Source organism: Sorghum bicolor, chromosome 1 (assembly GCF_000003195.3).
Source record: "Sorghum bicolor cultivar BTx623 chromosome 1, Sorghum_bicolor_NCBIv3, whole genome shotgun sequence".
In the NCBI taxonomy this organism is placed as follows: Eukaryota; Viridiplantae; Streptophyta; class Magnoliopsida; order Poales; family Poaceae; genus Sorghum; species Sorghum bicolor.
In genome coordinates, this window is record NC_012870.2 from 21,675,745 (window position 1) to 21,689,502 (window position 13,758).

The 13,758-nt window shown below is 43.7% G+C and overlaps 3 protein-coding genes across 3 annotated transcripts; 2 read left to right on the forward strand and 1 right to left on the reverse strand.

Moving 5' to 3' along the window:
• On the forward strand, positions 211-3,734 carry LOC8059261. The gene is made up of 4 exons (XM_021450763.1): positions 211-507; positions 646-1,417; positions 1,940-2,026; positions 2,144-3,734. The coding sequence occupies exons 2-4, from the start codon at positions 932-934 to the stop codon at positions 3,302-3,304; spliced, it is 1,734 nt and encodes a 577-aa protein (XP_021306438.1). The 5' UTR covers positions 211-507; positions 646-931; the 3' UTR covers positions 3,305-3,734.
• On the reverse strand, positions 3,629-4,413 carry LOC8070505. The gene is made up of 2 exons (XM_002467073.2): positions 4,230-4,413; positions 3,629-4,147 (listed from the first exon to the last, which is right to left on the reverse strand). The coding sequence occupies exons 1-2, from the start codon at positions 4,343-4,345 to the stop codon at positions 3,928-3,930; spliced, it is 336 nt and encodes a 111-aa protein (XP_002467118.1). The 5' UTR covers positions 4,346-4,413; the 3' UTR covers positions 3,629-3,927.
• Positions 6,516-8,180, forward strand: LOC8059262 (60S ribosomal protein L21-2). Its single transcript, XM_002464463.2, has 2 exons — positions 6,516-6,879; positions 7,684-8,180. The coding sequence occupies exons 1-2, from the start codon at positions 6,643-6,645 to the stop codon at positions 7,939-7,941; spliced, it is 495 nt and encodes a 164-aa protein (XP_002464508.1). The 5' UTR covers positions 6,516-6,642; the 3' UTR covers positions 7,942-8,180.

A 13,758-nucleotide genomic window follows, 5' to 3' on the forward strand; every position in this document is an offset into this window, starting at 1 on the left:
TACTCTCCATTTCCTCATCAAGCTAACTTATGCAAACATTTGATGCTGTTGAAAGTTCCATTGCATTTCCTATCTAGTCTAGGACTAGAGAAGCAATCGAGGTTGAGTCATGCCAAGTCAATCTTCAAAGCGGGCCCAAGTCCCTCCAAAACCCGCAACCCGCTGGGCGCGCCGCACCCGTGAGGCCACGGCTGCGCGGTGCACGTTGCTACTAGCAATCATCATCCCCTTCCAGCGCCCCCTCGCCCCTCTCTCCTCCCCACTGCCCACTTCCATCGGCGGAAGCCGGAAATAAATCAGAGGGCCCATTGGAATATCGTTAACGGGATGTACACTGGCAGCGGGATGAATTAACTGCTGGATTTCTTGGGAGATTTGAGAGGGAGGTGATAACAGTCTGCTTCGCCTGCTCTCTCTCCTCCCCAGGACACCAGAAAGAAGTGATCTTTCTCGCCCCCTCTTGTTCTGGAACGAGATCCTCTAATCCTCGACTCTCCTCTGCTTGAGGTATGGACACTTCTCCTACTCCCTTGTGCGCGTTTCTGTCTGTCGTTGTTAATCGTAGCATCTGCTTCTCTGAATCGGCTTCCTCCGGCGATGTTTATGACTTCTGTGTCGCTTATTCTCTGAATCTGTTGGTTGCAGGCACTTTCCCCACCCCACCGCCGCTGGATTTTGCCGTCACGCGGTGCAGCCCTTCGCGTCGACGGGCAAATCGGCTGCCGGATGAACTAAAGTTTGTGTTATGATGGGATAGGTGTGCTCCTGCTCGCGTCTCTGGGGACATCCGGCGCTACATGTGGAGCTCACCTTTCTCCGGCTAGCGTTGTGTCAGGGGGATTGTTTCTTGGTCCCTCGGGAGCTGGTTGAGTTGTCTTTCGTTTGTCGGAAATCTGTGCGGCAGCCTAAAATTGCTGATTCGGGGGTTTGGATGGCACCGGTGGGGAATCATGTTGTGGACATCAGCTCCGATGAGGAGGACTTGTTCATGGGCACTTCACTAAAACTCCCCGAACCCCTCGACCCCCCAGTTAACTTGTCACGGTTTATGGATCACATCTGCGGTGTGGCTGATTATGTGACCGGGGAGGATATCGATGACCTCATGATTATGAATGAGATATCTGCTCCACCGGTGTTGCATAAGACAGCCAACGCTGATGAGCTCGTGGTTATGGGTGAGTTCTCCTCGCCACCTGCACTGCAGCAGAAGAAGGCCAGTGCTGATGGTGTGTGCCATGAGGATGAACCTGCACTGCAGCAGAAGAAGGCCAGTGCTGATGGTGTGTGCCATGAGGATGATGATGATTGTGTAGTTCTAGATGGTGACCCTGATAAGGTGGTTACAGTTGCTGATGCGGGGAGCGCGGGAGATGGCAGTTCGGATGAATTGCAGATAGTCGCGGAGAAAGGCCCGGTATTTCATTTCTTCCATTCTAATCTATAGCAAAAACACTGCATTTTGTACATGCCATAAAAATAGTGCCTTTTATTTATTTATTTATTTATTTATTTATTTATTTATTTATTTATTTCTCAAATACAAATAGTGTCCTTTATGCAGTATTTGGTAGCACGTAGATAGTTGAATCATTGATTTGCATTCATAGTACTAGTTGGAGAAGCTGTGCATAAAAGGTTAATGATTTGCTGTGTGTGGTAGTTATATGTTATCGTTTGCTGCTTTCATCTTGTGTCTATGCGCATCTGGTAGGGTCGTTAGTTTCTGGCGGTCATGTTGTGGAATGTACCATGAGGTTCATATTAGTATGGAAGTGCTTAAACATGCAGTGCTCTAATGTGGAAATGATCTGCTTAAGTGTTTCTGTCTCGACCTTGTCGTATTTGTTCATGTCAAGTTTTTTCACAGAAATTGCAGTTTTACTTCACTAGCATTCCTTTTTGCTTTCGCTTTTGTTAATTGTCCATTGTTTTTCAGATAGCATGCAGGGACTTCCCTCATTCGCGCCATTTATGCTCAAACTTGCCTTTCAGCACTACTACTCACGTGAAGCATTGTACCATGGTTAGTAACAGACATTTTCGCGCCCTGATGTTTTGGGGAATACAATACATCAAACCTGCTAGGAATGTAACCGGTACAATTTCTTTAATGGGTTGTATTCTTGTTTTTCAAATGCAGTGCCACTGTTTTGTATGTGACGCTCCAGCTCCTTGCAAATATTGGGGTAACAGTAACTCAGCTGATGATCATTGCCATGCTACAGACAAGGATTCAAAATGGAGAAACATGAGGCAAACATTCAAGAAAAAATTGTTGCCAGCATCTTTTCCAGAAAAACACCAGAACGGCGTTTACTCAACAATGTCACCACCCAGACAGTGTCATGTTTCAGTCCCACAATCGCCTCCCATATCACATGGGAGTCACCCTTCTCTTTCCATCCAAAGCCCTCTTCTTAATGAAGGGAGCCAAAACCGACAGAGACATCCCTCAGTGAGAGTCTCACTGAGTGTAGAGGCAACAGTAGGTTCTCCAAGAGCTGGAAGAGGTACTGGCAATGCTCATGTTGCTCAAAGTACTCGTTCCCATGCAATATTTAAAAGAGCAGGGGCTGTTGCTCCAATCTTTGCAACAAGAAATGCTAGCCAATTTTGTCCTTCTGGTCCAGATGATCTGCTTATGCCGCAGGCATTGTCTCATGCATCTCAGCCTGTTCAAGTTGCACCTACAACCAATGCTTTCACTGGCACTTCTCAAAATAACCGTTTTCAGAGATCTTTCAGTGCACCGATAGCACCTCAGGTGCAACAAGGTCAACCTGCAGGATATTATGAGGTTGCCATAAATGGAGTGCACGCCACAGGGCCGCAACTTGCACGGTCCACCTCGGCAACTCAGAGAACACAATGCCTCCCAGAACCAGCAATAATAATAGATGTTGGCACATCAAGCTGGCAAGACATACTTGCTACTGTGGCATCTGATCTGGGGGTAGAAGATTACAATATGGGCATCCCTGAGTCTCAGCATGTAACGGTTGACTCTCAAACCATGCATCCCACTGCAAATCATGGGTTCCGTCTTCAGAATGAGCCCATTGCAGAATCGAAGAACTTCACATATTCTCTTGTGCATGATTCAGCAGGTGGCAGTGTTCAGGCAGATGGTCCTATGCAAACATCGGAGAATTTGGGCCATCTGATTGGCCAGAGCAATCCTGTTCCAAATGAAGCTCACCTGAATGACTTTTCGGGTGCCCCTGCTGATGAATTACCTATAGAAGATGCAGCTCATGAGCCTGAGATACCGAACATTTTGCTTCAGTTCGATTGGGATTAAGCCATGACCTGCCTAGTTGCCTCAGCTTATCCTGAACCCATGAATAATAAATCGGTGCCATTGACATGCTCCTTTCTAGGCCTCCTACAATAGGAGACAAGGGTGGTGCCCCTTGTACAGTAAGTAGGCTATGTACTAGAAGAGTTTCACTGTCATGTTGTCTGTTATCATAGTGATCGTATTTGCCTCTTAGGGCTCATCAGAAGTTATGGCTCTTCGAGCCTTAGATGTTAACATGTATCCCTCCCTGAAGCATAAGGTTGTTGGGGGGGATGTTGAGTTCCTATTACCATACTGTTGGTCGAATACCTATGGTTTGGGATCTGATGCCAAAATGCATGTCCAACCACTGGTCTACCTTTTTTACAATGTGAGGTTTTAAGGTACAAATGATTGATTTGGATATCAGATTTCCGTATTGCTGATCAAAGGCGTGTTTGATGTAGTAGTACTAGTATCCTGGTGAAGCGTGGAATTTTAAGGCACAAATAGGGTAAGTTCGATGTGCAGGAATGGTGTTGGAATTAGATCAAAATTGGAATGCTCAATTTTGTTGGTCCTTTTATCATTATCACCAACAGCTGTTCCGGCCTTCAGTTTGCATAGTCGTTGGCTCCTTGCTGTTAGGACGGATCGAAGGCGTAGTGCATGTCGACGGCAGCGACGATGTGCCAGGTGCACCGCGTCCCCCTGGCGAAGACGACGAGGTCGCCGGCGCCGAACTGGGCGGTGCTGCTGCTCTCCGGCGAGCCCTCCACGGTGGCGCTCGCCTTGCCCCTCACGATGTAGCACGTCTGCCGCGCTCCGTAGCTCAGCGCGTACCTCCCCGGAGGACCGCCCCACCTGCAACGTTCGTTTCTCAGATGAATGGTCGAGCTCGAACAGGATAGAACAGAGCAGCGCAGCGCGATCGTCATCTACTCACTTGGGCCAAGACCTGACGCCGAGCTCCAACAGGCGAGCCGTCGCCGGCTTCCGTTCGACGGTGATCGCGGCCGTGGCGCCGACGTCCGCGGCCGCGGCGCCGGAGCTGGAAGCCATCGATGCCGCAGAGGCAAGCCAAGCCTTGCCAAGGACCGTCCGACAGGAATCGCCGTTCACGGCGGATTCAGCTTGGTATATATATATATATATATATATATATATATATATATGTGGCCGGGAGGAGAGGAGAAGTTGCGAGCGGATTTGAACTCTCCACGCTCGCTCTGACGCTGACGGACACTCCTGCGAGGCTGCGAAGCGATGGCTGGCCACCGTCGTGCTCGTGCAGCGCATCTTGACATGTCGGCGGCGCCGGCGCCGGCGGGGCAAGGGCGACTCGTTACCCGCTTGACGCTTGTGTTGTGTGTCGCTGCCCGTGGCGCCTGGTCACAGGCGTTGACCGGGACCCGGGGGTCAACGTGGCGGCATCGGGTTTGGGTTTGGGTTTGGCCCAGCATCTAGCAATACGTTAACAAATCGGAGGCTGCTGCCTCTCCTTTTGCAACCTCCATCCTTGATGGCGACCAAAATAAAAATCAGATTTGTCCAGGGTCTACTTTATTGAACAGAAGACCATTTCTAGAAGCACTAATTGAAGTGACATTTTTTTTAATTAAGAAGAAGAGGGAGAGTACAGGCCAATTTCTGGAGCTCAACTATAGATGCTATACCTCAGCGTGCACGTATGGTGAACGTGTGGACCCCTGTAGAATACACGATTTTGACAGTGGTCTAGGTCTAGCACAGGAAGTTGTTGGCCTGGTGACTGGCGTCTGGCCGGGCAACTACACATACTCCCTCCGTCTCCCAAAAGAATGTCGTTTTAGAATTTCAAACATCTTGTTTAATCATCCGTTTTATTCAAAATTTGTACATAAATTTTATATATTTTGTTAAGACATATTTTATCATTAGAGATACTTTACTAATGATTTATTTATTTTATATAATTTACATAAAATTTTTGAATAAGACGAACGGTCAAACACGATTTTTAAAAGTAAAAAATGTCACTCTTTTTGAGACGGAGGAAGTATGTGCTTAAGTAGACAGACTAATGATTTCTCTCCGAATGGCCCACCAACACATAACATTTATATATTGGTTTTGTTGCTGAAAAGGTTAATTGTTGTTGGAAAACATATTTATAGATGTTTATCGTGCCAATTCAAAAGATCCAATAAAAAACAGCTTCCATGTAGTAATATCAAATGTATATGCTTCACATTGGGTGTTCAACCTAGTTAGGCCTTGTTTAGTTCCCAAAATATTTTGCAAAACGACTAACATTCCCCGTCACATCGAATCTTGGGGCACATGCATGGAGCACTAGATATAGATAAAAGAAATAACTAATTACACAGTTTACCTGTAATTGACGAGATGAATCTTTTGAGCCTAGTTAGTCTATGATTAGACAATATTTGTCAAATACAAACGAAAGTGCTACTATTTCTATTTTGCAAAAAAAAAATTAGAATTAGACAATGCAAATAGGGCTTCTATGCTACATGTTCAAGGATCATCCAAGGTTTGTTAAAAAAAAATAAAAGTCCTGATTTTTAGGCTAAGGTTTTTGGTGAGTCATTACAGGATACCCATGGATTTATGGGTTTAAATACTGCAAAACCGTATTCGTACCACAAACTCAATAAACATAAGTTTTTCTCATTAACCTAATTTATTTTCACACATATGCTCTAATGGTGAGATACTACATTCATTCTATTTTATCTAGCGCACGTTAGAATGATAGGGTCTCCTAAATTATACTTTGACAATTTATTTATTTTATAAACTTATAATCATTAGATAGTATAATCCCTTGCAAATATAATCATATAAAGATTTAGTTTTAACCTAACTACTGGTCAAAGTTTTAAAATTTTTAATTTTAATATGTGTGTGCGCTAGATAAAATGGAAAGGAATACGAGTACCCATATGCTTTCCCTCATTGAGGGATGTGAGATGGGCTTTTTCCTCAGAAAATTGTTATCGTGCTAGCAATCGAATTCGATTGCTAGTGCGATAATACTTTTTTCGAATTCAGGACATATATCCAACTTTGTCTAGACACTTAACAGAAGGGAAGGAAAATAGAAGGGAAGTAAATGGGCTTATTTTATATCTCAACACAAACCTGTTAGTACCAAGCCCACTCAAACGAGCTCAGCCCAACACCAGCACCCCATCAAGCCCCAATCCCCCACAAGGCCCCCAAAGCCATTCCCACACTACCTATAAAGCCGTCAGCTCACCGAAACCCTGGCAAACCCTAGCGCTCCCCCCCACACCCGCTTCAGCCGCCGCCACAGCCCTCGCCGCCGCGCGTAGCAAGCAGGAGCAGCCAGGATGCCGGCTGGCCACGGGCTGCGCTCGCGGACGCGCGACCTCTTCGCGCGCCCCTTCCGCAAGAAGGGCTACATCCCGCTCACCACCTACCTCCGCACCTACAAGATTGGCGACTACGTCGACGTCAAGGTGAACGGCGCCGTCCACAAGGGGATGCCGCACAAGTTCTACCACGGCCGCACCGGTCGCGTCTGGAACGTCACCAAGCGCGCCATCGGCGTCGAGATCAACAAGCAGGTATACGACGCGGATCCCCTTTTTCGCTAGCTCGCAGGGAGTTAAAATTGTTTGTGCAGGGCACTTACGTTTAGTACGCGGGCGCATCTTCTGTTCGTTTCATTCTTTGACTTGAATTGGAAGGTTTTAATTTAGAATGGTTTAGAATGGCGACAATTTGCTAGTGTGCTGTTCGGTTTGGATTTATTTATATAATCTGTGTAAGCCCAGGTTGCGATTTAAGTATCTTTGTAGTGGCAGTAATGGCCAATCAGAGACATTTCTTTGTATGATCTGGTAGTGATAGATGCTGTAAGTAGGTCCATGTATGATTGGGTTCTTGTCACTGCACTGGTGTAGTACAATTCTAGCTTGACTAAATGTGCGAGGTGTCTATAGGGCCTTGTATTCATGTAAATATTCTGTGCTAAGGGTTTAGTTTTTCTGCAGCAAGTATGTTTGGCTTTTAAATATGATGCCAGACACTGAGTTCCAGACCTTTTAGTATGATGAGGGTTTCTCTTCCCTCTATATGGGTGCAAGGTATCAATGTGCCTCTTGAATCCTTGTTATGAATTCATTCCTGTTTCAAAGACAGTATGCAATGTTTATTGGTTGATGTAGAAGTGCAAACATTTCTGATCAACCAATATCTACAACACTTAAGACACCTTATGCAATTAAATCTGCAATCTGTGCAGGATAGGATTGTGTCAAGCTTGGTTATGCTGGGCATAATATGCTTCGTGCATTAGTGCTATCAGTGATAATGACATAATCTATGTTCAAGTTCTTCTAATTCTGATAAACTGTTCATCTTTTCAGGTTAATGGTCGCATCATCAGGAAGCGTATCCATGTCCGTGTGGAGCACGTGCAGCCGTCCCGCTGCACAGAAGAGTTCCGCCTGAGGAAGGCAAAGAATGATCAGCTGAAGGCGGATGCCAAGGCACGTGGTGAGGTCATCAGCACCAAGAGGCAGCCATTGGGTCCGAAGCCTGGATTCATGGTTGAGGGCGCCACCATCGAGACCGTCACTCCCATCCCGTACGATGTGGTCAATGATCTCAAGGGAGGATACTAGGTTGTTTTGGTCTATCTACCAGCAGTACCAAGTTCTCCATCTGTGTTACTCCTGTGCGTACAATTTTGCTCACTCTGAGCAGTAGTATGAACCCATTGTGTGTTCCTGTTGAAAGATTTCCCATTCTAGGTGCAAACCTGAGTTTCGCAAAACGCTTTATACCTTGATCTTTGCTTCTCAGAACAAAGATGTGCCTTTTTGAACCACTTACAGTGCTAATATTTATGTTGTTTGAATCATGCAGTGGAAACTGGGAGGTGTCACTGTAGGTTGTGACCTTGAAAGAGTGAACGTAGTTAGGATTCTAGTGGTATTCCTGTGCTATATTCACCGTTGCCATGATTGTTGTGAGCTGTCAGCCGGCCAACATCCCTACATTTGGATCGTTATCATGTTTTCACTTCATCACGTTGGCATTATTGATTGAGGGCCTGTTCTAGTTGGCTTTAGAGCATCTGCAGCAGATGAGAATCATCTTCGCTAGTTCGAGAATACGTAATTCGTCTAATTCTTGTAACTAGATAGAGATGGAATTCGAGGCAAAAAAAAGCTTTAGCAGTTAGCACACTCTTTTCAATACTCCTTTCTTTTTTTTTTCTTCTGAATTGTGAAAATTACTCCCTCAATTCCTCAGAAAATGGGAGGGCAACGATCCCCTTTCCCTTCCCTTCGATGGGCGTCGCCGGGCCGCATTGGTGGGCGTACAACGCCGGGCCACGCATTGGACAGTGGCTAGTGGGCATCGAGCGGCGGGAGTGGGCTGCCCGAGAGCGGGCACCACTGCGCTGTCAGGCAGAGGTGGGACTTGGGCCTTGTTTCCTAAAGATTTTTTTAAAACTTTTCAGATTTCAGATCACATCAAATTTACAACACATGCATAAAGTGTTAAATATAAATAAAAGAAATAACTAATTACACCGCTAATCTGTAATCTGTGAGATGAATCCTTTAAATCTAGTTAGTTTATGATTAGACAATATTTATCAAATATAAATAAAAGTGCTACGGTGTCAACTAAACAAGACCTTGCTAATGCCATTTCGGCTTGTGCGCTTTAGGTACAGGAGTCACGTCCAGCAGTGCCAATGTAGCAGAGTAATTTTTTTCTTTGGCACAAGCATGGTCCGCGGATCATGTCGAACCTAAACACGGCCCTCAAAATATCTATGCTAGCTTTTTTTCGCTCGTGATATGAAATATATATATCTCATGTGTACTATTTAAATGAAAGTTTTAATAATTTCTATAATCTATTCAAGAATTAGATGAGAGACAATATAATAAATGCTATAAAATTGTATTGTATAGTTGTAAACGGCTGAGAAGGCACAGACGAAATAAAGAAAGAAGGAAAACTCGATACCTGTGATGTAGGACCAAGTGAATAAAACTGAGAATCTATATGGAAAACGTGCGAGACTAATGCCGAACTCATCGCTAGCGATTGAGATTTACGTCCTTCTCTCACTGGTCACTGCCATGTATGAAATTATCTAGCTCGGAGCCTCTCATTATGGACGCCATTAGGGAATGGAGCTTTTTACCCGTATGACATTATAAAAGATTGACCAAACCAGGATGCCACTAAAAAATTGTTTCGCACCGCTGTGTCCAACTTCATCTTTGACTATACCCGTGTGCCATTCTGTTTCTATTCCGTTTGTTTTGTAACGTTTAAAGGGTCTGGCACGTGGGTCCTGGGTAGTAAAATGTCCTTCTTGCCCTTGCAGTCCAGAGCTTTTTACCCGTATGACATTATAAAAGATTGACCAAACCAGGATGCCACTAAAAAGTTGTTTCGCACCGCTGTGTCCAACTTCATCTTCAACTATACCCATGTGCCATTCTGTTTCTATTCCGTTTGTTTTGTAACGTTTAAAGGGTCTGGCACGTGGGTCCTGGGTAGTAAAATGTCCTTCTTGCCCTTGCAGTCCATACCACACGTTGCCGTGCTCGTGCTGCTCTCCCTGGCCGCGGACGCCGCGGGCCCGCCGACGTGGATGCGCTCCCAGTGCTCTGTGGCGCGGCAAGCGAGGCCTCGTGCTGGGGCTCTGGGAGCTGCACTGGCGCTGCAGACGCTGCGGCTCCGCACGTGCTACACACTACTGTCAACTTGTACAGTAAACAAACTAGGGCCTTGTTTACTTTCACCCAAAATCCAAAAACTTTTCAAGATTTCCGTCACATCGAATCTTTAAACGCATGCATGGAGTATTAAATATAAACGAAAATAAAAACTAATTACAGAGTTTGGTCGAAATTTACGAGACGAATCTTTTGAACCTAGTTAGTCCATGATTGGACAACAATTACCACAAACAAACGAAAGTGCTACAGCGTCGAAAAAATTTCGGACAGGAACGGCCTCGCACTTTCCCGGTGTCTGGTTTCGACGCTGCAGAGTGGGTTAGCACAGGCACACCTAAGGCATCGTATAAGGCAGTTCCAAATTTGTTTAGTTATCGAAGCAAAAAAAATTTGCGACACTATAGCAATTTCGTTTGTTTATGGTAACTAGGCTCAAAAGATTCGGCTCGTCAATTCTGACCAAACTATACAATTAGTTTTTATTCTCATCTATATTTAATACTCCATGCATGTGTCTAAAGATTCGATGTGATGGAGAATTTTGAAAATTTTGAATTTTTGAGTGGAAGTAAACAAGACCCCAAGGAGAAGTCTCTCGTCGCCGCCCCTTTGCACGCGAACGTGACAAGCAGCACAGCGCGGACGGATCGATCATCAGTTCCGAGGAAGCGGGATCATACCGCCATTTTCCATTTTTCCTTGTGCTACAAACTACTCACTCCAAAAATGCAACGACAGAACCGATCAAAATTATTCAAGTCTAACAACATTTATAATAAAATAGTATTGATTTATGTTTTTAAATAAATTTATTACGAAAGTATATTTTATAACTAATCTAATAGTATTTATTTTATATCATGAACGTTAGGACTTATTTAGATCTAAAATTTTTTTGGATTTTGACAATGTAGCACTTTCGTTTTTATTTAACAAACATTGTCCAATAATGTAGTAACTAGGCTTAAAAAATTTATCTTGGGATTTACAAGCAAAATATGTAATTAGTTTTTATTTTTATCTATATTTAATATTCCATGCATTTGCCTCAAGATTCGATGTGACGGAAAATCTTGAAAAGTTTTTTGTTTTTTTTGTGAACTAAACAAAGCCTTAGTATATTTTTATATAAATTTAGTTAAATTTTAAATAGCTTGATATTTTGAAAAAATGAGAATTATATTTTTTTAGACGGAGAGAGTAGTTTATAGTTTATAGCTCCCATGACGCTGGTACCGTGTCCATTTTGCAAAAAAATGATAAACAAGGTCTAATATGGTCTTTTTTTTGTTTTGTCACACAAGGGAAAAAATCACTGAGATAATTAATTAATTTGACTAAACACCAGAGGGAAGGAAAAAAACTGGCAGACAGTGGCACTGGGGAAAAGAAGATTTTGTTGTCAAGACCAATTGGCCCAGGGGTATTCAAGTCAAATGCCAGACCACTTAACTGCCGTTAGACTTCAAAATGGACGGAATGGCATACGGATATAGCCGAAGATGAAGTTGGACACAACGGTGCGAAACAACTTTTTAATGGCCTCCTAGTTTGGTCAATCTTTCATAATGGATATAGGTAAAAACCTCTAGGGAATGAGCGCCTCACATACCAGTGCACCACAGTCCATAGGTCACATCAAGCAGGGGAGGTGACCTTCTGTCGCTACGTGAGAAGAAAGCATTTTTTTTTATGCATACATGCTGAGGATGTGCTATCCTTACCGTCTAAACACCTCATTGAGTTATGTGCCTTTTCAATCAACGGTGTGAAGCATTGGGGAGGAGTATCGAAGCATTAGGGAGAATGAGTAGCATAAATCTCAAAGCAGTATTCAACGAAGATAGAACATTTTGAGCATGTACATGTTGCAATAGGTTTTGGGCATGAGAAGGCCAAGAGAATAGACCCGCCCAACATGCCACGCGAGAAAGCCAGAGAAAGGGACATGCCCGACCTACCGCCACTGTCTAAGAACCCCAAGAGGAAAGACAATGATAGTGAAGAGAGAAGAGGAAACAACTATCTCATTGAACCATATGAAAAGGAAATTAGGATTTTCTCAATCTAATGTAGTATAGATCTCCTATTCACATTTTAGAGATAGATATTCAATCTAGTGGAGGTGCTCTTAGCTCTGGCTCCCTCAGTGTAGCGAGGAAGCTCCGGCTCCTCTATACACAAGGAGTCGAAGCCATACCAATCTGGATAACTTGTGATCATTATATTTTAGGGGGTGTTTGGTTGGAGGTGTTAAAGTTTAACAACTCTTTCGTTTTGTTTGGCAATTAGTGTTCAATCATAGACTAATTAAACTCAAAAGATTTGTCTCGCAAATTACTCTCTAGCTGTGTTTTTAGTTTCATAAATAGTCTGTATTTAGTACTACATACATATGTTCAAACATTCAATGTGACGGAAGTTAAAGTTTACCAATACAACCCAAACAGGGCATTAGTCTGTTAGAAATTATAGATGTTGACCAGTTGTACGAATGACTATATTCAAATACAACACGAAATAACATTTAGTATGATTAATGAAAATTAAGAAAGTAGATGTCTTGGTAATAAGTTAAACGGAATGTTATTACGGCATGCTATATCCATTTCTATTCAGAAGGGTTTGCGTTTCTTCATGACAAGGTTCGATGGACAATTACTCCATTGTTATTTTCATGTACATGAATTGTTCGTTTGAACTTATCAGTCGAATCTACCATTCAATCAGTCTGGCTTATCAGCTAAACGGACACGACGAAAATTGTAATTTTTATTGAGTATTTAAACAATACAGAGCAAGGTACAAAGCTTTAAATGATCATCACGTTACAATTTCAACCTATGTATTCAGTATTCATGCGGATAAACACTGTTTCTATACCGCTTGACTTACGAGCAGGGGCGACGCCACGTTGAGCTTGCCGAGTGCCCAGGCATCAGGGTAAAAAATATTTTACCACTAAACAGTTTCAAATTTACCATATATTTCAAGAGAGTTATATATGTCATTTTAGCTGTGCACCAGGGTTATTTTGTCACTGGCTTCACCCCCTGCTTACGAGGAACCGTTGAAAGTGACCTTTCCTGCGCCCAAATCTGGGTCATGTAAAGCCTAGCTTACTGATATGAGGCAAGACGGGATCGTGCAGGTGAGGTGAGAGGCACGATGGGAATACGCCGGCAAGGCAACTATAACTTATTCGTTTAACAAAGCACAAAGAGCAAGAACCTTTGACTGGAGCAGACTGGGAATGAGCACAATACAGGAAACGCCGGGACTAGAGCTTGATAGGTCTTTTAGTGAAAATGAAATTGAGCAGGCAATTATGAGTTTACCAAACGACAGACCGCCAGGGCCGGATGGTTTCACCAACGATTTCTACAAGCACTGCTGGGAAATTATCAAGCCTGATATTGTTAATGCCTTCCACAGCATATACATTCATCACTGCGGGGCGCTACAGTACGTTAACAGTGCTAATTTAGTATTGATCCCGAAAGAGGATGTTGCCGATGAAGCCCATTAGCCTCATCCACTCCTTTGCCAAGCTTCTTACCAAAGTCCTTGCTGTCAGACTGTCAGTATATATAGACAAGCTTATCTCACCATCGCAAAGCGCATTCATCAAGAAGCGATGCATCCAAGACAACTTTGTCTATGTCAGGGGGCTTGCGCGGCACTATCACCAAACCAAAACACCAGCGTGCCTTATCAAACTTGATATCA

What these genes read in the sequence shown, in the direction of transcription:
- LOC8059261 (XM_021450763.1), top strand. Translation starts at nt 932, where the DNA reads ATGGCACCGGTGGGGAATCATGTTGTGGACATCAGCTCCGATGAGGAG. An exon ending in TAGTCGCGGAGAAAGGCCCG is followed by an intron (nt 1,418 to 1,939) that starts GTATTTCATTTC and finishes ATTGTTTTTCAG; the next exon opens with ATAGCATGCAGGGACTTCCC. An exon ending in ACGTGAAGCATTGTACCATG is followed by an intron (nt 2,027 to 2,143) that starts GTTAGTAACAGA and finishes TTTCAAATGCAG; the next exon opens with TGCCACTGTTTTGTATGTGA.
- LOC8070505 (XM_002467073.2), bottom strand. Translation starts at nt 4,345, where the DNA reads ATGGCTTCCAGCTCCGGCGCCGCGGCCGCGGACGTCGGCGCCACGGCC. An exon ending in GGCGTCAGGTCTTGGCCCAA is followed by an intron (nt 4,148 to 4,229) that starts GTGAGTAGATGA and finishes CGAACGTTGCAG; the next exon opens with GTGGGGCGGTCCTCCGGGGA.
- LOC8059262 (XM_002464463.2), top strand. Translation starts at nt 6,643, where the DNA reads ATGCCGGCTGGCCACGGGCTGCGCTCGCGGACGCGCGACCTCTTCGCG. An exon ending in GCGTCGAGATCAACAAGCAG is followed by an intron (nt 6,880 to 7,683) that starts GTATACGACGCG and finishes TCATCTTTTCAG; the next exon opens with GTTAATGGTCGCATCATCAG.